General features: G+C 42.7%; 1 protein-coding gene across 3 annotated transcripts in view; it reads left to right on the top strand.

The window, feature by feature from the left end:
* The window catches only part of KLHL29 (kelch like family member 29), a 409,076-nt gene that overhangs the window by 239,342 nt on the left and 143,684 nt on the right, over positions 1–26,050 (top strand). For 2 of the 3 annotated variants that reach the window (XM_065631175.1, XM_065631174.1), the window contains one exon: positions 22,055–22,168. The exons of the other annotated variant lie outside the window; for it this stretch is intronic. In XM_065631175.1, the coding sequence (XP_065487247.1) occupies positions 22,055–22,168 (114 nt within the window). The remainder of the gene's footprint in view (positions 1–22,054; positions 22,169–26,050) is intronic. 3 annotated transcript variants of the gene reach the window in all.

Below are 26,050 nucleotides of genomic sequence, written 5' to 3'. Positions count from 1 at the left end.
TGAGGTTTCTCAAATGTAACGTTCTCTTGACATCAAAGTCTTCCTTTTAATTCGCGGTATGTTTGGAAAAGATGCCAGTGTTTAATGTGATCATTTATATTAAGACCTGTCTCCAGAGGAGAAACTCCGTGGTTTAAAATTACATTATTGTGCAGGAATGAGGTGGGCTATTTTTATGGATGAGCTTATGGCTTGAAGTAACTGAGATTGCTGCGTACTCGGTGTACTCAATTAAAGAGTTAATTTATTAGGATCTTCTAGGATAATCTTATTTTGAAGGGGAGAGGCAAAACTGTCTTCAGAAGAGTCACTCTGATTACAGACATCTCTAAGGAAAGATATTTGCTTCTCTAGCTTGGAAAAGAGTTGTAGCTTCTTACTAAATTTAAAGTTTGCAGTTAGAAGTCTCACAGTGGATATTTTACATGTGACAAGAAAATCCTTACGAGGTTTAGGGTACTGGGGAGTTTCAGGGGATGTCTGACAGAACAGAGAGGAGTAACCAGGTTTCATGAACTTTTACTGTCCTTTCTTCCATTTTATGGCTTACTCCAGTTTCACTTTATTCACTGGAGGTTCTAATTCTCCCCAAATTGCTGTATTGGAATCTAATTCCCTCATATTGCTGTGCTTTGAGAGTCTTTATGTTGATGAACAAAATTAGTCTTTTTAGCAAGTAATTACGTAAATTACCTTAATTATATAATAATGTAAGGTCAGCAACAAAATTATATATACTCTAGCTGAATCATTATAATGCTGATGACATAAGTGCCAAGCACTAACTTCCATCCTGTCTCTCCCAAAGCCAAGGTTTTGTACAATCCCACTGCAGTTTACTCAGAATAATTTAGTTTGAGGTGTTTATCGTAGTGGAGATGGCCAAAAAGGTATTTGAGATAATTAGTTAAGTGATTTTGTAATTGCTAAAACATCTGTCGGAATTAATTCCGGCAAGGTAGCCATTTTATTGAAATAAAAATATAATACCTTTGGCAAAATAGCTCCCTCGAAGCCATTGAAATGGCTACGGGGAAGAATTTGGGGCAGGGAATTAGTCTTTAGTTGCACACTGCATAAACTGCCTGCCCTGCCATCGGTTCAGCTTAGGAAGACATTGTCAAGCTCAGTGCAATAAGTCTTTAGCTGCTTATAATAAAACTCTTTTAGCTTCTTCAGCGCTGTGGTTGTTCTGGAGAGTCTGAACAGTCCTTGTGCTCACGGGGTGTTTCCTTTGTGGCTCCCCTGACCTCAGACGTGCCGGTGCTACCGTCTTTTCACTTGTTAGGGCTCTGATGAGAATCCACGGATGTGTTTGTTTCAAGGTTTTATTTTTTGTCACTTCAGGCAGCTTTAAGACTACACGTCATCTTTTCACAGTCCATAAATGTACCTTTAAGTCAAGCAGTGTCAGTGAACAGGCATGACCAGGGTCCGCGGCACCAAGTGATGCTCAGTTGTGTAAATGGTTCTTGGTGCAATTTTATCTTGACCCAACTGAAAATCTCCCAAATAGTTCCTAGTTCATTGCAAACATTGGCACTGCTTGGTTGACTGTTATGGGTGTAGTCTTAATGTCCATGGGGTCAAAGGAAATGTATTTTGGTGGTGGTCATCCAGGTGAGGTCTGCCATGTGTAAATTGTGCTTGGCTATGTGATGAGTACAGGAGTAGTAACTGCTCTTCAAGACATGTTTGATATAGATGAACTGTGCTATTGATCTTAATCTTCTCTTGCATCCTACTAGTGGACAGCACGATGACCTGGAGCCACCAAGAGATGCCACGAAGCTGAAAACTGAGTTCAGTGCTGTTGTGGTGCAGAGAAGTTTGCACGGCAAGGCTGAACCTGGTTTATGCACAGTGATAACTGGTGTGCGTGAGGGGCAAAGCAAAAGATGGTGAGTGGAGGGAAAGTACTAAAGTGTCCAAAGAATAGACTTCCATATATTCTTCCAAAATTTTCCATAAATATGTTGACAACATGGGGCAATCAGTGGACACTGATGTTAAAGATAGGGAAGAAGCAGAGCTCAGGAGGTGCTTGTCAAGGTAAGGAGAGTATCCAGAGAGACTAAAGTGGTGCTGGAGAGGAAGACAGCTGGTGTTAGATTTCTCTTTTACCTTTTAGACTAGATGTGTTTAATAAGGGCTGGTTACTTCAGAAGTAGTTTAAAGGTATTTATGAACTTGCTCTGTACCTGAAGTTTTCTCACCTCCGCGGAAAAACAAGAGGAGATGCAGGTCCAGGTCATTTTGTGATACAGTTCCCAGTCACATTGGCTGAGGATGGAAGAGTGATGAGCTCTAGGAAGGCTCAGCGTCTCCAAACAGACGGCAGCAAATACGGCATCACCACCAGCTCTGGGGACAGCTGCAGTGGCACGGAAGGAGGGCTCCCAAAATGGTTTCATCAGAGAATATGTCTCTTGACACCTTTTTCAAAAAAATTAGAACAGCAAACCGACACCCCACATACATCCAAGGCTCCCTGGTCTCGTTTTCAAAGGCTTGTTACAGAAGGGGGATGGAAGGAGTGGTGGGATATCAGAGCAACTGGTTGGTTCTGTGCAGGGAGCAAGACCCACTATAAGGCAACTTACTGGTTTGAATGGGGGGAAATGTATGTGACTGAAGTTTTGTGAAAGGCATTCAAAGAAATATCAGGGTATTTCTGCTTAAGTGGTGGGTGTTTTCTCTATATATATGTATCATAGTTATCACTGTTAAGCGAGACACTCATGTTCCTCTGTAGCTTTCTTTAGAGGGGGTAAAAAGAGATAATGCACGAAAAGACATTGGAAATAAGGACTTTTCTTTCACCTTTCAAAGAATGTTAAGATTTTATTTTTTTATATATGTGTGGCCGATCTTATTTCAAAGTCACTTTGAAATTTTTTGGGATATGTGACAGATGAAAAGTTCCTTGGGAATAAAAAGCAGTTTTAAGTTTAAAAAAAAAAAATTGAAAGAATTCTCGAATCATATTGGAACCACTAGTTTGCTTCTCAGCATTTTCACTGATATTATTTTTATTATAATAATAATAAAATTGCAGTGGTAAATTTTGTAGTTTATAACATAAGTAAAACGGTTTATGAGTTTACACATCTATGACCAAAATTCATCTGTAGTAATGTGTGTCAAAACACAGGCACCAACATCTGAAAAGCTGAAGCTTACGAAAAGCCTCAGCATTTAGCTGGGGGTAGAGCATGAGGTGAAACCTGTTGCATCATTAAGTTTCCAGTAGGCAATCAACAACACCTCCAGGCCTGTAAGAAGTCAAAGTTATTTGTTGGTGTACAATTAAAAAAAAAAAAAAAAAAAAAAAAAGATTTTTCATCAATTTGGAAAAACTGACTTCTCCTGTGTTTCTTTACATTTCCAAAGAAAGATTTGGCAGTTGGCAAATGCAATACAGGCAGCACAGCCATTGTGTTAAGTGATGAGAAGTGGTCAGCAATGGATGCTCCGGTAGTTGCAAGTTTGTCATTGAGAAAGAAGGGAAATGTGCTGTAGAGAAGCGTAATTTTATTTAGGTTAATTTGCGTGTATAAATACAGTGTGTGTGTGCATAAGTGCAACAGTAAACAGCACAGAGAACTGAATCGTGTCTCCTCTTGAAAGGAGCAGGGGAGCCTTCACTGAAATTGTGGAACATCTAAAACTCGTGAAACTTTAGGTGAGTTCAACTCATCCGTGACATTCACAGCCACAAATTACCTCAGTTTTAAGAGCCTTTTACGCCTTTTTTCCTGCTCAGATTTCCCTCACTGCATCTACTCAGTCCTGAGCCCCCTTTCCCCAAGTTGGGATGAGCCTCACTGTTGCCAAAGGAACAGCACAGGATTAATGAAAAGCATATGGGATCTTTATGCCTCGGGGCATAGTCATCACCAAGTGACAAAGAGCTTTCACCAACTTACCTTATCCTCAAGTGATTCAGTGAAAGAATTGAGGTCCCATGTGTCCCGTAGTGCTTATTTCTCTTCAGCAGACGACAGATGGTAGTGCCTTTCTTTAGTTATAAACACCAATATTTTCTGTATAGACAGGCGTTATGTCCTTAGAAATCAGGGTGCTCATCAGGCCCAACCTGGTCTTAATTTTCCCCAAGAAGCTCTCACACGAGGACACACTCTTGGAGCATGGGTAGCTCCAAGAGCAGGTGGTGTTACCATCCAAGGGTCGTCTGCTCTCAGGTCTCCCCAGCTCCATTCCTAGCGGCAGAGTTTGGGGGACTAAGGTACTACCCATGGCAGAAGAAGAGTGGCCTAGAGGCCGCTTCATCACCTGGACACATACAGGTCCATGGGACCAGACAAGGAGAGAGCAGTGGAAGTCTTTCACTTAGGCCTCAGCAAGGCTTTTGACTGTCTCTTGTAGCACCCTTGTGTGCAAATTGGAGCTGTAGTTCCAAACTGGAGATATATTTTGGATAGGTATACTGTAACATGAGTGAAAAATTGGCTGGACTACCAGTCTTGAAGGATTGTGATCATGGCATGAAGCTGGTGACTGGTTCCTCAGGGGCCAGCTCTGCAGGAAAGGACCTGAGGACAAGTTGAATGTCAAGCCATCAGTGTGTTCCTCTGGAAATGGAACTGAACTGCACACTGGCTGTATTCCTTAGCAGAAGTGTAGCCAGCAGGTCCAGTGGAGTGATGTTTCCTCACTGATCAGCAACTCATGTCAAGTTTTGGATAGTCCAGTACAGGAAATGTATAGATATACCAGAGTGAGTCCAATGAAGGGCCACCAAATTGTTCGGGGTAGATATTGCATGTAGACTAGGAGGAGAAGCTCAGAGAGCTGGGTTTTGTTCAGCTCTACTTGCTGTGTACAGCTGCCTATGGGAGGGTAAAGAGCAGGCACAGCCAGACTCTTCTCAGAGAAGTGCAGCAGAAGGAGAAGAGGCAACAGACACAAGGTGCAGTAAGGGAAATTCCGATTAGATATGAAGAACAAAATGAAGTGGTCAAACATCTGAGCAGATCACCTAGAGAAGGTGTAGCATCTCCATCCTGGGAGATATTCCTGACTCCTCTTCGAAGTTGGTTCTACTTTAAGCAGGGACTTGGACCAGATGGCCTCTAGATGCCCCTTCCAACTTAAATTATGCTGGGATTTTATAAACCACAGGACAAAACTTCCTTAAAAACAGCTGCAATAGTCCAGCTTGTCATTTCAATGTAACACTCTTAGCGCTGAGTTTCTGACCGTTCAGGACCTGGTTTAAAGTCTCTTTTGTGCCACTTTCGTGCCTGGGGCCACGGTGCCTGCAGACACCTTCTTGCTGCTTTAATGGGGTTTCCAGCAGTGCAGGGGATGGGTGTTGGACCAAGGAGAGATGGAGCAAACAGTGTTCCAGGGCAGGTTGTTAAACACCATGTCCATAAGGCGAACGGAGTGGTTAGCGCCTCCTGCTCACAAATGAGGTCTGAGATCTTTGGGTGACCTTTCTCTCCACCGTGCACTGAATTTGGCACAGAACAAGGCAGTCCGAGCATGATGATATCCAGCCAACCGAAGGTCACTAGGAGATACTGATGGGCAAAGTGTCTTTCCTGCTTTCCCTTGATATATAAAGTTAACATTTAATTGTTGCAACTGCTTTTGCTGCAGGTCCCGATGTTGGACAATTAACTTATCAATTTCTAACCTTGTACGTGAACTCTGAGGAGCGGATCTATACTTGGTAGAGCTGCTGCGTTTCCCTGAGTTTATACCAGGGATCAGTTTGACCTGAGCTGTGCTCTGCTGTTGTCTAGTAGCAAATCTTGAGATGTCTTGAATTGCTTAGCAGTATAACTACTGCAAAAAGAATTATAGTGATTTCAGCGTATCCTGATTTGCTGAAGGCCACATCTAACCCAGCTAGGCAATAGTTTAATTGCAAAGCCAATTTTAAATGTTCTTTATTACAGATGCCTGAATTCACCCTGACCAGTTTCCATTCTCTTTCAAGCTGTGACTTTGTATTTGTCCCAGAAGCCTGTTGGAGAGGGGAAAGATGTGGCAAAGATTTTAAGGGATTGTCAGAGAGCCCCTGGAGACAGAGATCGAAAAGTGCTTTCATAATTATTCCACGAGCTAGACGGCATGATGTCAGTATGATTCATGCAAGGTCATTACAATTTATCTTTGTATCTGAGTGGAAAGTGGGAACAGGATACTGAGAAAAGAAAAAAAAAACTTGCTGTGTGTCCGAGTTTGGTATAAAGTGCAGAGTCATAAATAAATGGTTAGATGCCATCTTGAGGAGTTGGGGTGAAATAAGGTGAAAGGCACATGTAGGAAAAAAGCTTATTTGTAGGGCATTCTCATGTTGTTTGGTACAGATTATCTGTAAAGCTACAATATGGTGATAGCCAGCACAGTAGCAGGACCATGTAATAAATTAATGAAATATGTAATGCTTGGAACAGTTGAAATAGGCAAACCTTTATGACCTAAAATTTTATTAATGCCTCTCCCTCTTCTAAGGGCAGTAATGAGGATTGCCACCTATTTCCAAATGCAGATATTTTGCAGTCTGATTTCTTTTTGCCAGCTACCCCTCCACACTTCTCATGCCATCTCTTACTCCTCTTGAATTACTATGTTACATTTTGTACAAGAAATGGCATTTGAGTGTATATATGAAATGACCGGGCTTGGTATTAATAAAATATTACCTTTTTTTTTTTTCTCTTTTTGTAAATTGCTCCAATAGTAGCAAATTAACAGTAAATTGGTAGAGAAAGGTAAGCACAGATCCTTTAAATCATAGTGAAGTTTTTGGCATTCAAGCTAGAAGTGTCTCAATTTAACACATCATTGGTTTGTATTATTAGAAATTTCATTGGTTTGTGGAGCGTATGATGGTTATGCTCTAAAATTGAAAGTACATAGACTCAGGACTTCCACAGTAGGCTGAGCTCCTACGCGGTTACTGATCAGCGTGCAGCAACTGCCATGGCTTGTTAATAAGCACAGGCAAACCACCATTAAAACCTTACTTGCCCCTGTACAGAAAGATTTTTAACAGTACTTATTTTCTTGTTTATAGTTCTATATCAATCATGAAATGGGAACTGAGAGACCAGTAAATGTCATTTGCCACTTTTCGAGTGGCATGAATTTATCGTCTGCATTGCATTTCATCACATTCATCTGTTTCCTTCCAAACGGGAGTAGGGGATTAGAGTGGAGATGTGTCTTGAATCGTTAAAAGAAACGCTGCTTAAAATAGTAACGTAAATTAAACCAGCAAAATAGTTTCAGTTAATACTTAGTGTCATCAAAACTCTTCTTTTACTGTTTTGAACTTTATTCCCTGAAAATTATTCTAGAACCTCTTCAAAATAGGGGAGACATTTTTGGTGAAATAGTGAAATATTTTTAAAAGCTTACTAAACTTGAAGAAGGTCTTTATTTGCTGACCATTACGTCTCCATTTTCCACAGTGTACTTCTCGGGAACTTAACCAGGGTTTACTATGTCTATAAAGTCCTAGCATGATCTTTATTCTTTGTCCTGGGCAGGCTATGTTGAATGTGCTTTCTGCCGTAATTGCGAAGCTGGTTTTATTCCAATGGTGGTTTTCCTGTCTGTGGAGAGGGTGACTGGGCAAGCACTATTACACCCTCTGATAATGAACATTTCTCCACTCTTGTGTGCTGCTCGGAGGTCATTACTTGGTACTTGTGATACGGTCTTTGCCTTTTCCCTCAATGGATTTGACTCATCTGTTGTCAGCCTTTTGCCCTTAAAGCCTAATGTTCGTTGTTCCTTGCTAAATACAAAATATTAAGATGTTTGTGCTAATGCAGCATAAGAAGCTGATTTGTGTGAAGCACAGGTGATTTCTGTGGCTTGTCCCAGGAGTGTCCCATTCGCGTGGCAAAGCTGCACAGCATCTGCTGGGTGCATGTCTGATGGCATCACAGCTTGTGTAGGTGATGCTTCTAATGTTCTTTGGTCCTGCAACAAGATGGGACATAGGCAGGGAATGTCACCAGGGTAAGGAGACGGTTGTGCCTTTATCAGGTCGCGGGATGGAAGAGGTTTTGCAAAACACTTGGGAAACCAAGTAGCAAAGAAGATGCTGGATTAATTCTTTCTTGTGTCTGGAAGCTCCCAAGAGTGTTGTTGGAGCAGTTATCAAGTTGGATCCACCCTGCGGGTTACAAATTAAATATGCACATTTAGTCTGTTCCATGTGCTAAAATAGCTCCACTGTTGAGGATGTTCAAATCCAGCCCCAGTACAGGCAAGCAGTTCATGAAGAGGTGCAAATCCTACCACAGTCATGAGGATACAGTTGGTCGAGGACACTGTGATGCAGGACACGGCTCCTTTAGCAGGAGGAACATCTGCACCATCTGCACTGGCGTTGAGACATTCCCCTGCAAAGTCCCTTTTCTTAATGGAGCCAAACCTGGGATCTGAATGAGTTGTACTTGAAAGCAATCGCTTCTCTGTTTTTAATTAGTACTAGTTGAATACTATTAGTTAAATAATGTATTTGATGAATAATGCTGTTGTCCATCAAATAAATTATTCAATTAATCTTTTTTTGCATTACCTAAACACTTCTATAGAAGGTTGAAAATATCCATTGAATAATCTATTAGAATGATGCATTGCTTTTCAAATATACTATACAACAAATAATTTTATCTAGTATTCAGCCAAGTTTTTCCCTTAATTAAAATTTGCATGTATATAACAACTATGCCTGAAGAATCACGAAGAATCACAAAGAATGTAGGTAGCAGCAGACACCAGGTGGAGAGAAGTGTTTCTGTTATTATGGATGATTTATGTTCTGTAACTCCTGTGGTATTGTTTTAAGAGTATGTCAGGGATGCCAAGAGCTGTGAAGTACCTATTTTTTTTCCTCCTTTTTTTAAAATAGAGTTGCTTTCAGAGTGATCTCCAAATAAACTATATACATTTTACCACTGGCGTGCACCCACCCTTGAAAGAGGAGCAGTTTTCAGCCAGTTCATTGTGCAAGGCTGGAGGATGAAGAAACAGAAGCTGAGGAAAAGAGCCAGTTCCCCCACGGGCAGATTCACAGGGCGGGCAGCATCTTCTGTCCTGCACCGACATGCAGAGAGCTCTCACTCCCAGCAAGCGGCTCGAAGAGCAGCTCGGAAGGTCTGGCTGCTCCTGTCAGGGTGTAAAATAGTGGGTGGCAGGGGACTCGGCTTCCAGATCTGATATTTACACTAATAATTTCCACAGGCAGTTCAGATGCCTGGGAAAAAAAAAAAATCAAAATGTTATTTGGAAAAAGCTCTAGGACAAGGAGCAGTGAGTGCAGAGTAGTGGCTCGCTATTGCCTCCTTCAGATGTCACCGCTAAAACGTGCGTATACTTGTATGTTGGGTGGTGAAAGGGAATGTGCCCAAAAGCCCCCCGGCTGTAACAGCACAGGACTGGGCAGCCTGATCTGCTTTTCCTCTACAGCTCTTTGGTAAGAAACTCCCACCTTTCAAGTGGAGCCTGTTGAGCATCTAAACAGGACCTGTGTGGCCAAAGGGGCTTTCTGTCCCCTGCACCAATGGACGGTGTCCCTCTCCCTCGCACACGCACCTTGCCCACCCATTGCTTTGGGAGGAGTTTGCTTTTGTTTCAGACGGGGCTGGGAGGCTGAGAGGCAATTTGAAGGCTGAGAGGGGATCTCACCAGTGTTTATAAATATCTTGGGGATGGACCTGCTGGAAAGCAGCTCTGCAGAGAAGGACCTGGGAGTTCTGGTCGACAACAGGTTGACCATGAGTCAGCAATGTGACCTTGTGGCCAAGAAGGCCAATGGTACCTGTGGTGCATTAGGAAAAGTGTGAGCAGCAGGTGGAGGGAGGTTGTTCCTCCCCCTCTGCTCTGCCCTGGTGAGGCCGCATCTGGAGTTGTGTGTCCAGTTCTGGGCTCCCCAGTTTAAGAAGGACAAGGAATTACTGGAGGGAGTCCAGCGAGGGCTGTGAAGATGATGAGGGGTCTGGAGCATCTTTCTTATGAGGAGAGACTGAGAGAGCTGGGGCTGTTCAGCCTGGAGAAGAGAAGCTGAGAGGGGATCTCATCAATGTTTATAAATATCTCAAGGTGGGTGTCAAGAGGATAGACCAGACCCTTTTCAGTGGTGCCCAGGGACAGGATGAGGGGCAACGAGCACAGACTGAAGCACAGGAGGTTCCATCTGAACATGAGGAGAAACTTCTCTCCTTTGAGGTGCCAGAGCCCTGGAACAGGCTGCCCAGAGAGGCTGTGGAGTCTCCTTCTCTGGAGACATTCAAACCCGCCTGGACACATTCCTGTGTGATCTGCTCTGGTGAACCTGCTGTAGCAGGTGGGTTGGACTGGGTGATCTCCAGGGGTCCCTTCCGACCCCAACCATTCTGTGATTCCGTGGGCAGAGTCTGGCCCGGCTGCTGCCGCACGGGCTGGAGCCGTGGGGAGCATCTCCACAGGGTGGGTGAAGCTGCGGCCCGGGACTGCGAGCCCTGCGTCAGGGACATCGGGTGTCCCGCCTGAACCCCCTGCACAGTTCTGCCAGCGCTCTCCACTGCAGATAGCAGCTCACGTTTCTAAATTCGCCCGTGTCCCATTCTTGGAGGCCACTGAAGCCCCTGGAGTCCAGCTTTCAAAAGCCTTTAGGTGCCTCTGGATTTTCAGGCTTGCAGGTTGGGAGGGGAAACAAGTCCTTTACTCTCGCAATTACATTTCTCTTTAGCTGCCAGTTAGGAGAATTAAAGAATAATTTAGAAGTTCAGAGGATCTCCATGAAGTGTGAAATAACCCAGTCACCAATGTGTTTGGGGACCTCAAAGATAGTCAGGGAACCTGGATTGAAGCCGTTAAGGTCATCTGGTTTTGTCTGACCAAAATCAAGTAGGTTTTGATGTCTGGTTACTTGGTCAACAACACTTTTAAAAGGGAAAAAAGAAAAAAAATCCACTTATTCAGGAATTTAAGTCCTAGGTTTTATTGCTAGCCCTTGGGAATGGTTTTACAACAACTCACAGTCTCTCTTGTTCTGAGTGTCTGTCTCAAAATGATGCAGGCTTTTGATCTAGCCAACTTGACTGCATCTTTTTATTAAAGTTGCACTTCCTGTGATGGTGGATTTAATTTAATGCAAACGAAATTGTGTCTAGGTGACATGATCTGACTGTGTTATGCAAACTCCTACATTATGACATTCTTCTCACACTAACTAAAAGCTTTGTTGCAACACATTAATATAGAAAGGGTTATTTGTTTTGCCAGTAATAAAGGCTGTATATTTGCCGTTTAGAACTAGTAATAAGGTTGACTTTTACACAACCTTGGGGAGAGAGTTACGTTATTTATTTATTTTTGAAGAGTTAAAAATTAAAAATGCATCTTGTGTATGTTCAGATGAGACGAGAGCAAAGGAGAGTACATACAAATTCCATCAAATACAATTAGCATAATCAGAGGCTGGATGAGAGCCACAAACGATTCCACAAGGGAAGGAAAACAGTACTTCCTGGGATCTCGGTACATCGCCCGAAGCGGCGCGGGACACAAAGCAGGAGAAACTATTTTTACCCAAGGGCAATTTTTAAAGATACTGCCCTTGCAAGCAGCTCTTATTTTATTATCTGTATGGGTTCTTTTTCTGCCCTAAATTTGTATACTGAATTATCCACGAAGATAAATGTCGGAGTGGATTAAGATTAAATTAGGAACCAGATACTCCCAAACAAAAAAATCTCTCTCCTTCCTATGCACTCCCTTCAGTTTAATTTGGGTTTGGGAGATGGGAGAGGGAATTTTGTCCCTTTAGATGCACCAGGCTGCAGCTACATAGGCTGTATTTTCTTTTGAATCTTTTTACATTAAATTTTCTCTACGGATAATGTAACTTCCAGTATCCCATCTTCTTTGGTTTAGGTCATCATTCTCTTCATAGAGTTCCTGAATTTCTTTCTTCTGCTTGTAATATAGCTGGATGATATTCTTTATCATTTTTTTTCCCCTCTTTCATTCTGGTTCTGCTGCAGTGCACACGGGGGCACAGTCAGAGAGTTTACAATGGCTCTTACCTTCCAGAGAGCGATGAGTAATTTAAGCCACTTGTTATCCAGGGCTGCCAGACTCCAGCTTCTAACAGAGCCGATGGAGAGAAGCAGGCATGACACCTAAATTAGGTACCTGTATTACATCGTTTAACTGCTGCCCCTAGATCTTACCAAGTTAGTTATAATAACCTTATTGATGCTAGTAGGTAAAAGCTCAGCATTTAAAAATTCCCCGCATGTTGTACACAGAGTCTTTGCTTATCTGCAAGACAGTCTTTTACCTTCCTGCTTCTTTCTTCCTGAACTGGTGCTTTTTTCTGTCACTTTGTGTCTTATCTTGTATTTTCTCGTCTTCTCTCACCTCCTTTCCACTCCCTCCGACACATGCAAATGCTCCGGAATACGATCATGCACTCATACTTTATTAGTGTTTCTCACATGCATACTCTTCTGGTTCATTTTCTTCGCTGGGCTTGTTTCGTTTGGCATTCGTTTTACATTTTAAAACGAAATATGTTTAACAGTGTCTATTTTAAATTGCAGTTGTTTAAACACTCCGAACAGTCCCTTTGGGAAGCAGGAGGAGCGCAGGGAATGCAGCCGAAGGCGGCTGACAATGGCTTGTACTTAGTGCATCTTCCTTTGCCCACAAAACCACATGTACAGGGCTGATTCTGCCAGTTCTTGGTTCAGCGCAGCTTCCAACAGTTGCTTAGTCTTTAAAACTAAAATAATAATAATAAAAATAATAAAAAACGGTGCTCTCACTTTGTGCATTCAGAGATCTCTCCAAAAATAAAGCGACCCAGGATTTCTGACAGGCAGGCAGGCAGTTGAGCACTACTGAGAAGTTATTGAGACACAAGACTGCAAGCACGTACAGCTGGAAATAGGAGTTCCTTCCCATAGAGGAAATTTGCTGGTTTTTGAATATAGGAAAGATTTAGGGTAGTTTTTAAAGTGTGTTTTAGTTTACACCGTTCTTTCCCTCTGGTACTCTTACGGTTGGGTAATGCTACTAACACCCCTGGGCTTACAGCTCCAGGTAAGATGCTGTGCTGGGTGTGTGACAGCTTTTCCAGGCACGGAAATGTCACAAGTTTAAAACCTCCCATTTTATGCCCTATGCAGCTGTAAACAGGAGTTTTATTCCACTGAGAAAGACAGATTTTTAGTTTGCCGGCAGAGTTAGTTCTCCCAGCTAGATCTGAAAGGGCTTGAACTCCCTGAAGCTGGATATTGAAAAGCTGTAGACAGTCACATTTTCTAGTTATTTTACTTTTATTAATGAAATAAAAAAATGCAAACTGAGACCTGTCTGGCTCAACCTTTGGTAAATAATTTAAATGTACAAATTCACTCATGAAAGAGAAGGAAATTAAAAAATGTCTCAAGATGACTAGTTCCAGAGACAGATAAATCATTTTTTAAGTAACAGCAACAACAGTATCTTACACTTTTCACCTCTCCAAGAATCACGGAGCTGTTTAGGTATTAACTACTCTGTACAATATCTACAGGAAAAGCTGCGTCCGGTGTGGTGCAGCGATGCCATGAAGCAAGATGGGACGGGACGAGGGGGCTCCCGCATCTCCTCGAAATGTAATTACTGGAGTTGAAATTGGGCCAAGACAATGGAACTAACAATATATTCTTGGAAAATGTGCTCTTTGATCATAAATATCCGTGAACCAAAGCTTGCCAACGGTATTGATTTTGGCAGTGGATTATCACTGACAGCCAGGATCTGCTGCCCTCCTGCTTTAAGCGATGCCCTAATAGGTTTTTAGACAAACAGCCAGGGAGAACATGGAGAGCAGCTCTCTGGGACACGTTCATCGCAGCACAGGTTCCCTGAACGCCTCGGATTGACCACATGAGAAATATCGTACAGGCATTTAGTGCCAGGGCAGCGAATCCCACACGTCTGGGACGTGCTGGGCCTGCACAGACCAGCTCCAGGTGTGGTGTGTGATGTCCAAGCTGCCCGTGTCAGCAGCTCCAGGCAAGTTCTCGTCCACGTGCTGAGGCTGGTCCTGCTCAGCCCCACTTCTGTCATGAGCTTTGACCGAAATGAAGATGCGGACAGACTTTTTAGCAGGGCCTGTTGTGTTGCGATAGGACAAGGGGTAATGGTTTTAAACTAAAAGAGGAGAGATTCAGGTGTTTTACCTTAATGAGGGTGGTGAGACCCTGTCCCAGGTTGCCCAGAGAGGTGGTGGATGAACCATCCCTGGAGACATCCCAGGCCGGGCTGGACAGGGCTCTGAGCAACCTGAGCTGGTGAAGATGTCCCTGCTCATGGCAGGGGTGGCACTGGATGAGCTTTGAGGGTCCCTCCCAACCCAGACTATTCTATGAGCAAAATCTGACCCTCATGGTGGCTTTTTTTTCCTTCCAAATCTACACCTAGGAGACAGTTGCTGGCTTTAGCAAATTTAAGACCTGGGTTTCAATAGCAGATGCATTAGGTAAGGATGCTTACAAGCTGATGGTACTTTTATTCTTAAATGAAGTTGAGTATACCTGTGAGCGGGGTGCTGGTTAAAATAATGAGATAAAATTTGAGAAAGTGCAAAATAATTCCTGCACATCATCCAAATGATCTTTGTCTTTGTGTGCAAAATGCATTGAAATCATGCCCTGATCCTCAACTGTCAATTTTGAATCCTGCTGTAATACAAATAATAACCAGATATTTAGGATAGATTAGAATTTACTTTTGCATCCATTAGCATTTCTTTTAAATCTGACAAACGATTTAGAAAATCTATATGAATACGAAGTGCCTGCTCATCATATTTTGTGACAGCTGGGTGAATACTTGACATCTTTGTGCTCTTAAAAGAACATATGCAAAGACTCAGTTTAATTTGTAGGGTTGAGGGAATTTATTTGCCTAATTTTGAGCCCACTAGCACATGATGGATTTGAAAGTTCAGTTCTAACAGGAGTATAATTGGATTCTCATTTCACTTAGGAGAAAGCGTGATAGAAAGGGTGAAGAGAGAGATAGAGACATGGGAAAAATAAAGCAAGAAAATGAAACTGAGAATACTCATGAAAAAAATTGCAATGAGGCTGAGAAAAAAAAATATAGCAAGGCAGAGCATGAGAAAAAGCCCGCACATATAAATAAGATACTCTTTAAGGGGACAGAAGAGAAAAAATAATGTGTTCTTAATCATAGTTCCAAGTATCTTTTGGTTGGAAAGAGCTGGTGCTTTAAAATATACTCACTGTGGTAGCTGAAAACAAAGATAAAATATCAAGTCCCTAAGTTGTGGGGAGAGAGAGAGGAATGTTTCTCTAAATGCTTTCTCAAGCTCAGTAAGTAAAGCAGCTCATCGAACATTTCGTCTTGCAAGGTCAGTCCTTCACTGTCAGTATCTGTGGTGGAAACGGTGAACTACAAGGGTGGAACACGTGGCCATGGCCGTACAAACCAGGTCCTGTGGGAGAACCTCGATCTTGCTGACCATGAGAAGTTTGTCTGATGTTTCCAGTGGTTTCATCGGGGTACAAAGACCAACTCACACTCCAGAGGCCACCATTGCCAAAATGCTGAGCTCGTTCTGTTCCCTGCGTGCATGGGAAGTCCTGGAGTGATCACAAGTGACTAAATCCCGTCAGGCGACAGATACCCATTCGCAGGATGGACGTGATGTCTGCTTACAGGTGCTGGTTGATGTATACCTAGAAATTGGAGTAGTACGGTACCAAGCGATAGGGAAGGAGTCTTCCCATACAACTCCTGAGTGCTTCTGTAAGAGACACAAGATGGGTGGGACAGTTCATTTGGATCTGACCTGTTTAATTGTGCTTTGGCCTTTGTTCTGATTACGGGCACACTCCTTTTTTTTTTTTTTTTTTTTTGGTAGCACGTGGGCCAGGATTCACTAGTGGGGCTGCCCACCAGCGTCCTAAAGCAGCTTTATTAACAGTCCTTAGGGAAGCAAGTTTGCTGATGATACCAGACTGGAAGGGCTGACACACCAGAATTCTGTGCTGCCGTTCAGTGAGACCTGGTCAGGCTGGAGGGCTGGGCAGAGAGGAACCTGATGAAGTTCAGCAAGGGCAAGTGCAGGGTCCTGCGCTGGGGAGGAACAACCCCAGGCACCAGTACAGGTTGGGGATGGACCTGCTGGAAAGCAGCTCTGCAGAGAAGGACCTGGGAGTTCTGGTTGACAACAGGTTGACCATGAGTCAGCAATGTGACCTTGTGGCCAAGAAGGCCAATGGTACCTGGGGTGCATTAGGAAAAGTGTGAGCAGCAGGTGGAGGGAGGTTGTTCCTCTCCCTCTGCTCTGCCCTGGTGAGGCCGCATCTGGAGTTGTGTGTCCAGTTCTGGGCTCCCCAGTTTAAGAAGGACAAGGAATTACTGGAGGGAGTCCAGCGAGGGCTATGAAGATGATGAGGGGTCTGGAGCATCTTTCTTATGAGAAGACACTGAGAGAGCTGGGGCTGTTCAGCCTGGAGAAGAGAAGCTGAGAGGGGATCTCATCAATGTTTATCAATATTGATACCTTGAGAGGTGGGTGTCAAGAGGATGGACCAGACTCCTTTCAGTGGTGCCCAGGGACAGGATGAGGGGCAATGGGCACAGACTGAAGCACAGGAGGTTCCATCTGAACATGAGGAGCAACTTCTTTCCTTTGAGGTGCCAGAGCCCTGGAACAGGCTGCCCAGAGAGGCTGTGGAGTCTCCTTCTCTGGAGACGTTCAAACCCGCCTGGACACATTCCTGTGTGATCTGCTCTGGTGAACCTGCTGTAGCAGGTGGGTTGGACTGGGTGATCTCCAGAGGTCCCTTCCAACCCCAACCATTCTGTGATTCTGTAATACCTCTCCACGTGCCTCTAGTTTTTAAAGTATTCTCTTGGTGAAAAAAATAGGGCAGGAATTGAGTTTGGTTTCAGTTTAACTCCTTTTATTTTTGTTAAAAAATGTTAAAAAATTTATGTTAAAAAACATAAAACTCCATTTATGTTTTCCTACTTAGTTCCAAATGAGCTGGTTTCTGTGGTCCCCGTCCTTTCTTTTGTTCAGCTTCGGACTTTGCAGCTGGTTACTATTGGGTGCAGCTCAACCAGCATGAGCTCCAGCCATTTGAAGATACGTCTGTGTTCAGTGCTGTAGGACCTTGTTGGCTGCTTAAGGTTTAGGTCAGTACACAGCAAATGGAAGTACTTTCCCTGTGATGCTTGTATTTACTTTGATTTTTAGGTAAAAACTACATTTCTAGCTGTCTCACTGGCAACTTTCATTAATGCTCCTTGTTGAACAGTAGCTTTTTCATCTTTGTGCTTTGCTAACATTGTAGAATTAAATGGGTTTTTCTGCCTTTTTGATTGTATCCTGATATTCTGTCACCTTTTGATCTCCGTGTCGTGTACATAGACTGTAAACTCCTTCAGGTACAGACTGCTGGGGTGGGGGGGTGTATGAGGGGGTATTTTTTCTTTAGAGGGTGACTACTGTAGCAGACCCCCAGATGCTGTGGTACGGGGAAATAATAGTAATAGTAATAATGGTAGAAATAGTTGTTATTGTTACTACTACTACTACTACTACTATTTCCACATTACCCTTCTGATATCTAGGAAAAACAATTTTATTTTAAGTTTATTCAGAGCTCTAGGAAGAGCTGGAAATGGCAACCTACAGACACAGCAAATGGCCCCAAGTACCGATACTTTTCTGACTTTATACAGCATCTTCTGCTTAATCCGATCACTGGTTAATTTAATGCTGTTTCGTTTGATTGGATCCCCTGGAACCAAATCATCAGTATTGTGTTTTAGTCTGGTATTTCTGATCATTGTCTTTGTTAATTTGATCAGGATTGATTGAACCAGTCATTGAAAATAAATCACGTAATTAATCAAATGCAGCACTAGAAAAGCATATCCTCAGCTGGTCTGTTAGCTTTTACCTCTTGTTTTTCCTCCCCCGTACATGGAGTTTGGACTTTCTTTAGAAAGAAGTAGGGACAAGCATTTTAGTAGAATCCACATTTTGGTAATACAAAGGAAGAGATTTTTTATATATGTATTTGTAAATATACATATGCTTATTTAATTGTTTATTTAGAGTAGAGTAGAGTAGACTAGGCTAGACTAGACTAGACTAGACTAGTATAGAACAGGAGTATTGCAGTTGGCATGGCTCTGCCATGATCATCTAGTCCGACTTTGTGCCTCCTCTCAAAGCATCTTAATCTCACAAACTCTGTGGCCCACTCTGAGGCAGGGCTGTTGGGCATTGGATGGAGAGTCTTGCTCAGTGGCTCAACTTTCCTAACGACTCGGTGATTTTTAGGGAATGGACATGTGATCTGTGTTTGGATTTGGCACAGAATCACCATTAAGTGTAAAAAAAAAAAACCACAAGATAAGGCTCAGTGCTTTTTTCTAATAAGATCCAGATAGTCTGGTGTACAGTCAGAGCTTGGCTGAAGGCCACAGTTTCTCCAAAAACTGTGCTATGGGTGAGAAAGGAGATTTTAGATTTGCAACAAAGATTATTTTGATATACATATATATTTTAAGTGGGTGTTTGGTCCTGTTTTTACTCTTCTCTCACTCTAATCGGTATTTGTGACCCGTGTTAGATATTTATAGATTCGTGTTCTAACTGAAGCTTTATTACCACAAACCAAGGCTTGGTTTGTCTTTTGGAGACGATGGCCGTACAAAGAACAGCTTTGCCTCTCCCGAAAGCGCCAGCAAGTTCAGCAGGGGATGTGCTGTCTCTTACGGGGTTTTCTCTGCAAAGACCCCAGGCTGGTGTCCCTGGCGGTTCATCCTGGGGGGTCCCGAGGGCACCGTCTGCCCCGCACCCATCCCAGCAGAAACAGCAGCTTCTGATGGACCATGACCTGCGACGGCAGAGCAGGAGAATTAGGAAGATCGGATCACAACTTACTGTTGTAGGTGAGGTGTCCCGACCAAAGGTCATTTAATTTTAGCCTGTCCTTCCCTACATGGCTTCCAGAACGAATCTGCGATATTTCGGGCTCACCATAACCCCTCTCTGTCACCCTGAAGTTTTTTGAGCGGGAGATTATTTTTAGAGGTGGTTTACTTTGTGTTAACCTCCTGGGAGCAAAGAGAGTAGGAGGTTTTGCGGTTTTAGTGGCATAAATTTTCTTTAAAAGATAAATAAAAGGATTTTCAAAGGTCTTTGGCTAAACTCCCCACTCTTGCTGGGTTTCCTCTTATTTATGAGTCCAATGGCCCAAACTGGACACCTAGAAGAATTTAATCTTAAAGGAATAAAAAAAGAAAAGGAATGTAAAGCAATTTGTTGTTGAAGGAAATCTAAGTAGGGCTTAATCTTGATGGTAGTTATTTATCCTTGGATGACAAAGGGCTATTTAGCATCACAAGTTGCCATGAACAGAGCAATATTGAAGGATCATCTGATTCACACCCCAAAAATGAGAGTGAGATGCCTGGGAAAAGAAAAAAAAAAAGTGCCTGGAAAAAGCAGCTGGCAACGTAGCACAATTTTGGCAGGCCTACTAGTAACACTAGCCACAGATATACCATTATCAGTTTTACTTTAAATTGTGCGGCTGTGGACAGCAAGGTATGTCTAATAGCCATTTGCTAGATTTATAGCTTGGTATGCGATTTGTTTGCCATAAATCTTTTAGAAGGATGGTGGTCGGGGCAGCCGGAGCATTCACGCCAGTCCGCGGATTGGTTCTGCCGAAGGAAAACAGGAGAACTGGGCAGGTTCTTACTGGTGGTGTGGAGAGACGGGAACAATATGAGCAGGAAAGCTTTGGTGTCAAACCGACGGAGCGGAAAAATGGGAGAAAACGGTGCCTGCGTTTCCAGAAAAAAACATGTATTAGCACTCTATTGTAAATCAAATTAAATGACTGCCCGAGTGCCCGATCCTGCGCTGAACTTCTCATGTTATTAAAGCTCTGAATCTGATGGAAGCCGCGTTGCATCTCGAGAGCTGGTTCCCAAAAAGGATCTGCCACTCATGTCTGGTCGGAGCAGCCTGGTGAACGTTTGGCTTCTTTTAAGAACCAACTGGGAGATTGATGGGTTCGAGCTGTTTTTGCACAGACTTGTTTGAGTCTTAAAATGCATTTTCATCTGTCTGCACAGAAAAAAAAAATGTATCTATATTTTAATAAGAACCATTGAGATACATGTTTTTAGATTAAAAGGGAATGCAGTGTATTATTTTAGTATTTTTTACTGGGAAATATATTTGCATTTCTTCTGCACAACCCAAATTTTTAACAAGACCGGAGCAATTACAGGAATAGCCAGATTGTAGATGTTATCTTGTGTGTAGGAAAAGGGATGGATTATTAAAGTGTCTAGGCTCTCTGAGAGATGCAGCGCTCTAATCCTGTTTTTCACATCTTAATTTTAGTGACTGCATAACTTACCTTCGCAAGATGCTCTTAATTGAACATTTCAATAGTATTTGAATAAAGTCTAATATATCTGAGATTCCTCCTCCACTCCTTTAAAATATGATGTGAAATTTATTAGTCTTAATGTACATATCCCAGAGCTAATTGTTTTATCTTGTAAATCAGTTTCTCCTCATCTTTAATACAGCTTTTACTCTTAGATTTAAAGCATAAATAAATACTTGATTGAAAAGTCTTTGTTGTTTTGCAGTAGAAAAAGGGGGCGGGGGGGCAGCTTTATACATGTAAAAGGATTTTTAGTTCTTTTTTAATTATTTACAAACGCTGAGTTAAAGGACAGTGGAGTTTAAATTATGCATTAAATTAGCATCCTACTGATGGAACACTCTCAAAGAAAGTTGAAATTTTTAAATTACTATGAACCAAATTCAGCCACAATTTAATAGCTCCATTGATGTTGATGGATTTAAGGCAGTGATAAATCTGGACCTATAGGCTTATTTTTCTTTTTTGCTGTGAAAGGTAAGCATACTGTTTCTACAGTACTGACTGTCCTTTTGTTTGAGAGTTGACCGGGTATACTTTGATCCTTTTTTTAGAAAAAGAATTCTCTGTTCTCCCTTAAAGAAAGCTTCCTGAGACCCAGATCAGATTATGGAAACTAAAGCGAGCACACAAAAGTGCTTGTTAGAAAGTGAAATTTATGTGCAAACTAAATGTGCCCTTGATGATAGTCTTATTGATCAAGCCAAGTTAATAAATCAGTAATATCATGCAGCACTGTTCAACAAACACAGGCTTATCTTGGTTTGCTTTTTTTCTCCTTTTTTTGGTTTTTTTTTTTGTTGTTTTTTTGTTTGTTTTTTATGTGCCTGCTGCGTAGGCAGAGAACATGCACTTTCCTGCCACGGAGTGTGTACTACAATTGAAACACTGAATTCAGAGGGCTTGAATGTAAAATGTCGGCATCCAATACAACAAAAGGGAACTTTAACAGAAGTGAATTAATGTAGGGATTGGAGCCTAAAGAGACACAGCTTTTACTTTACAAGTATTCCTCTCTTTATCTCTGATGCTTTAGGCCCCAATCCAGGATGAAATTCAGGGTCCTGTTTGGATGATTAAAAGGAATTAATGGGAAATTTGGGACCAAAAATGCCGTATGGAGCAATTTCTGACCCTATCAATGGCCAGCATTTGCATTCAAGATAAACGTTTAGTTCTCAAGCGATCTGCCGTCAGGTCATTCTTGAGTAGCTTCGCCAGTACACAAGGGTTACATCCTTTGTACGCCCTTGGGATTCTGGTCTCACAAGCACTTATTCCGTTATTACCCATATTTCCTTTTGTCCTCTGACAAAAAGCACTTATGACGAACTGGATTTATCTCCCTCCACCACGGGATGCCTGCGGGATCCCTCGCAGCCCTCTCCCCTTGCGCAGTGCATGTTCTCTGCAGTACGATGCTCCTGACGGTGCGCGTTTTCCTCCGGTGCGAGATGATTTTGCATTCGTAGCTTTTCTCTGGTTCGGGGTTGATCTGCATGCCGACCGTGTTAGCAGAGGAGGTTCTGCTCAGGCTAAAGTGGGGCTTCTGTGCTCGAACCCAGTGTCGTGCGCTGATGTCCCTGGTGTCCTGGAGCAGCAAGTGTCGCAGCCGGGACCTCGGTTCGATACCTCAGCTCCGTTCCCTGATGTTCTCGCTGAGAAACGAAGGCAGCTGGGTGAGTACCTGAGCCTCTGCTGGTGAAATTTCCCAAGACAGCATACAAAGTGCCATTTATGAAGCGTTTCTTATCATTCCATGGTCCCTCATTCATTCCCATCTAACGCTGAGCACCCGACTGGAGCGCTGGTGTGAGAGCAGTGGTTGTCCCGGGCAGGGCAGCCACCAAAAGTAAATAAATACCCCCTATGGTCAATTCACAACCTTCTTCTATCCCATCTTTCTCCCCCCTTTTCATAACCTCATTCCTCCTCTTGCTTCCCCAGACCTGCAGCCAGTGTGGACAGGGAGCTTTAGAAAGGGTTAATGAGACAGCAGCAGTTGACCCATTCCTGGTGTGGAGTTCCCTTCCATTGCATTGCCAGAGCTTGGGAATTTGGCTGATTATTTTTTAGGAGGGTGACCAAGGCTCAAATGGGAATGAGACGGCAAAGAGGTTCAGTTCAGGAATGATGGGGTTGATGTTGGGGGGTGGGGAGGAGAAGCCGGACATATTTATACATCTGTCCTCTCAGCAGCCCCCGGGCTGGGCGCTCAGGAGCTGGGGCTGGGTAAGGGCAGTTGTGCGTGTCTGGGACGTGGGCCCCACTGCACCCCCAGGTTTCTCCAAGCCCGTGTCCCTAACTTCGTGGTGGGGGGTGTCTTTAAATCCTCTGACAAGCGGGAATGGATGCAGCCTGTACCCGCTGCTGAGCCACGTGTCTCGCCTGGAGGTGACACCTCAGCGCTCCAGAGCGCACCCCAGCACGTCCCTGGATGGTGGTTAAGATGCCGGTATTGAATTATTGTCTCCACTCGAGAGGGAACTAAGACTTCTTTTGTCTTTTATGCAGGGTGGCAACATTTTTCCTGTGAGTTAACTGTATTATTCACTTTCTCGCTGCTCCAGCATTAGCTTTGGAAAGAGAAAAACAATGCTGTGTCATCGCAGAATTGCCTGGTGATGGGAGCTGTAAGGTAGATGAGTTCTTCTCTCCACCCATGAGTAACTTCTTGAATGAGGTTTTACAGCAGGACAGCTCATTCTGTTCCTCTTGCACGCTGGCCTATCCGTGTCTCTTAGGTTTTTAATACATTACAATACAGCCCTCTCTTAAAACGACAGTTTCATTTCTGTAGCCCAGCCCACTGACTGGTGCTAGGGAGATATTGCTGTCATCATTGCATCTTTCAAAGGTCAGCATCCATCCTTAAGAGCTTCTTTGGCCACAGACTAGACTCAAAAATACACTTGGGATTCTGTCCAACACAGCATAGGAGTCTATCCCAGATGAAGATCTGTCCCTGTGTGGTTCAGATTTAACATACATGCCCCATGCACACAAATAATACCTGTGTCATGCAATATTTAGCAGCGTGAACTACAAATTAGACCATAAACTCTTTGGTGCAGAGACCACTGAGATTTTTAGAGCACCAGACACGTTCAGGCTTAAAACCCAACCAGGGCCACCAGTCATTACTCGTTAGAGCGAGACACAAGCTAACAGCTTTAAAAGGAATTCCCTCATTAAATTGAAGTTGCTTTTACCCATGACAGGCCACAAAACCTGAATCCGTGGGAGGGAAATGTTTGCCTCTACGCGTGCATGCCTTTTAGCCTTTTTATTTTCAATGGGGAGAAAAAATAGAGTGGGTTGCATATTGGATACATTAGCTTAGTATTAAGCTGCCATTCCCAATCTCTTTTGGATAATTGGAACAGAGAATCACTACTTCTCATCCATCACTTTAAATGAAGGCCATAGTAAAATAATTTTGGTCGCTGGGAAGCACAAATAGGATCCCTCTCTCCAGATTAGTTCTTTTTTGCTCATGAAACTGTTTGAATAGGTCTCAGCACTCGGAGCCGTGGCAGGATGGATGTCAGCAGTTTTACAAGCCTTTGGGGAGATGGCGCAAATGTGTTTATAAGGACCTCTCAGGAAGCGCTTGGTGTTGTAGACCCTGGGGAAAATTGTATTGGAATTTCTGTTGTTGGATTTTGGTTGTCGTTAGGTTGGGGTTCTTTTAATTCCACTAACATACTCTGTAACGCTGGTAGTAGTACGGTAGGTTTTATTTTTCCATTGATGTACAAAAGGTCTTGCTAAAAGTTTAGGTCTTATTTCATCCAAGATTTGTAAAGCTTTAGACTTAAAGTCAGGCTTAGTTGTAGTTATGCCACCTAATACTGACCATGTAAACTGATGCGGTATAGACCAAATCACTAATTCCCAGTCTTCAGCACCAGCTGATTGCTGTGAACTCATGAACTTTCTTGTGGATATTCTGCAAAGCCCCATGATTCTGAAGGTTTTTAATGTTTTAATTTAATAAGGTTCAGTGGACCAGCTGTACAACAATTACTGTTGCCTGTGGGCCATGGTTTATGACTGTTTGAGCTACAGAAAATCGACAACCTGGCAACTTGTCTGTGTTAGTCTCATGTAGTTCTGAAATTGTTCCATCTTGCTCTGTTCTGCCTGTACATCCATATTGCAGTTAATTTCTGTAGAGCTGGGAGATGGGTCACTGCTGGAGTTCAAAGAGGCAGGCAGGAGGTGAAACGCGAGCTTCAACTGAAAATTTCATTCGTTCTTAATGATTGCTTCAAACAAAAGAGAAAAAAAATCCTCATATTTGAATTTGGGGTACTTTATCTGTGACAAAGAGCACAGACTGAATATTTTAGGGGTGCTACAAAGATGCCGATGGTTGCTTCAGTAATCTTCGTAGTCTCCCATGAATTTCAGGCAATCAAACAGCCGGTGCCGCTGTTGACTAGCCAGGCTTCAACAGACCTTTTAGAAACCTCCTTGTCTTTTCCTGTAAGTAGACGTTTGGCAGTATTTTAAAATGTATACCCAGTAGATTTTGTAATGCATTTCCTTTTTTCATGTGTTTCGTGTTTAATTCAAACAAGCATCTGACATGAAAGCTAAAGATAAAAGTGTAACATAGTACAATTAGTTTCTGTGAAGTCTGCGGATCACTAATGGAACACATCTCTTCCCCCTGCACAACTACCATAATACAGGCCATTTTTTGGTCATTTATGTTCTACATTAAAAGCATCAAATAGAGTGCCCACGTGCCTGAGCGCATGGACAGAAAGTTCCTCTGTTTGATAATGTTGGAAATAATTTTGCTTTCCAGATACACGAATCAGTAATTGCCGCAATCGGATCAGAGGCATGTAACACTTGTAATGTAATCCTTCATGTATTAAGAAAAATAATGCAGAAATTAGATCAGAGACCAGAAGTATAGATATATTAAAAAAAAAAAAAGAGAGAAATTCGATAAGCTGTTTTTTCTGTTTCCACCACCATTATTGTCTAAACTGTGTTTCATGAATGCACGTTTTGATTTCATACCAACTAATCTCTGGCTCTTTCTCATCAAATAAATACAAGTTCAGGGGTACAGTTGGGAAGGAATGTGCTGAACTTGTGTATTGAAATGCACTGAGCCTCTAAGAAGCAGGGTTTGTGAGCATATTTAGTGAAAAGACATTTGGGAAACGGCCAGCATTTTGTGGAAGCAGAAGAGAAGTGCTTATTGACAGCAAACCTGCAAACCTCCTTCCTCTTTAGTGGGGAATTTAGAACTAGATTCAGGTGCAAACTCCACCAGTTTCAAATGTGCCTGATCTGCGCCTCAAGTTTTTTGGAAGGCAAGCGTTCAGTTGCAAAATAGGCAAAAAGATTTTTGTGGGATTTAGGAGAGCTGTGTCGCATTCTCCCTCTCTTACCCATTCTGTACAGAACATATGGATTCTTTTAAAATTATAGCATGTGTGTGCTTCTGCATTATTTAAGATACGGGGATAATTTTTCTTACTGTAGACCGACACTGTTTTAAAGCAGCTTGGGGATATAACAAAGTTAGACAAGAT

This window comes from Caloenas nicobarica, chromosome 3 (genome assembly GCF_036013445.1).
Source record: "Caloenas nicobarica isolate bCalNic1 chromosome 3, bCalNic1.hap1, whole genome shotgun sequence".
NCBI classification, from domain to species: domain Eukaryota; kingdom Metazoa; phylum Chordata; class Aves; order Columbiformes; family Columbidae; genus Caloenas; species Caloenas nicobarica.
The sequence above is the reverse complement of the archived record's forward strand: the minus strand, read 5'-3'. Positions and strand labels throughout refer to the sequence as shown.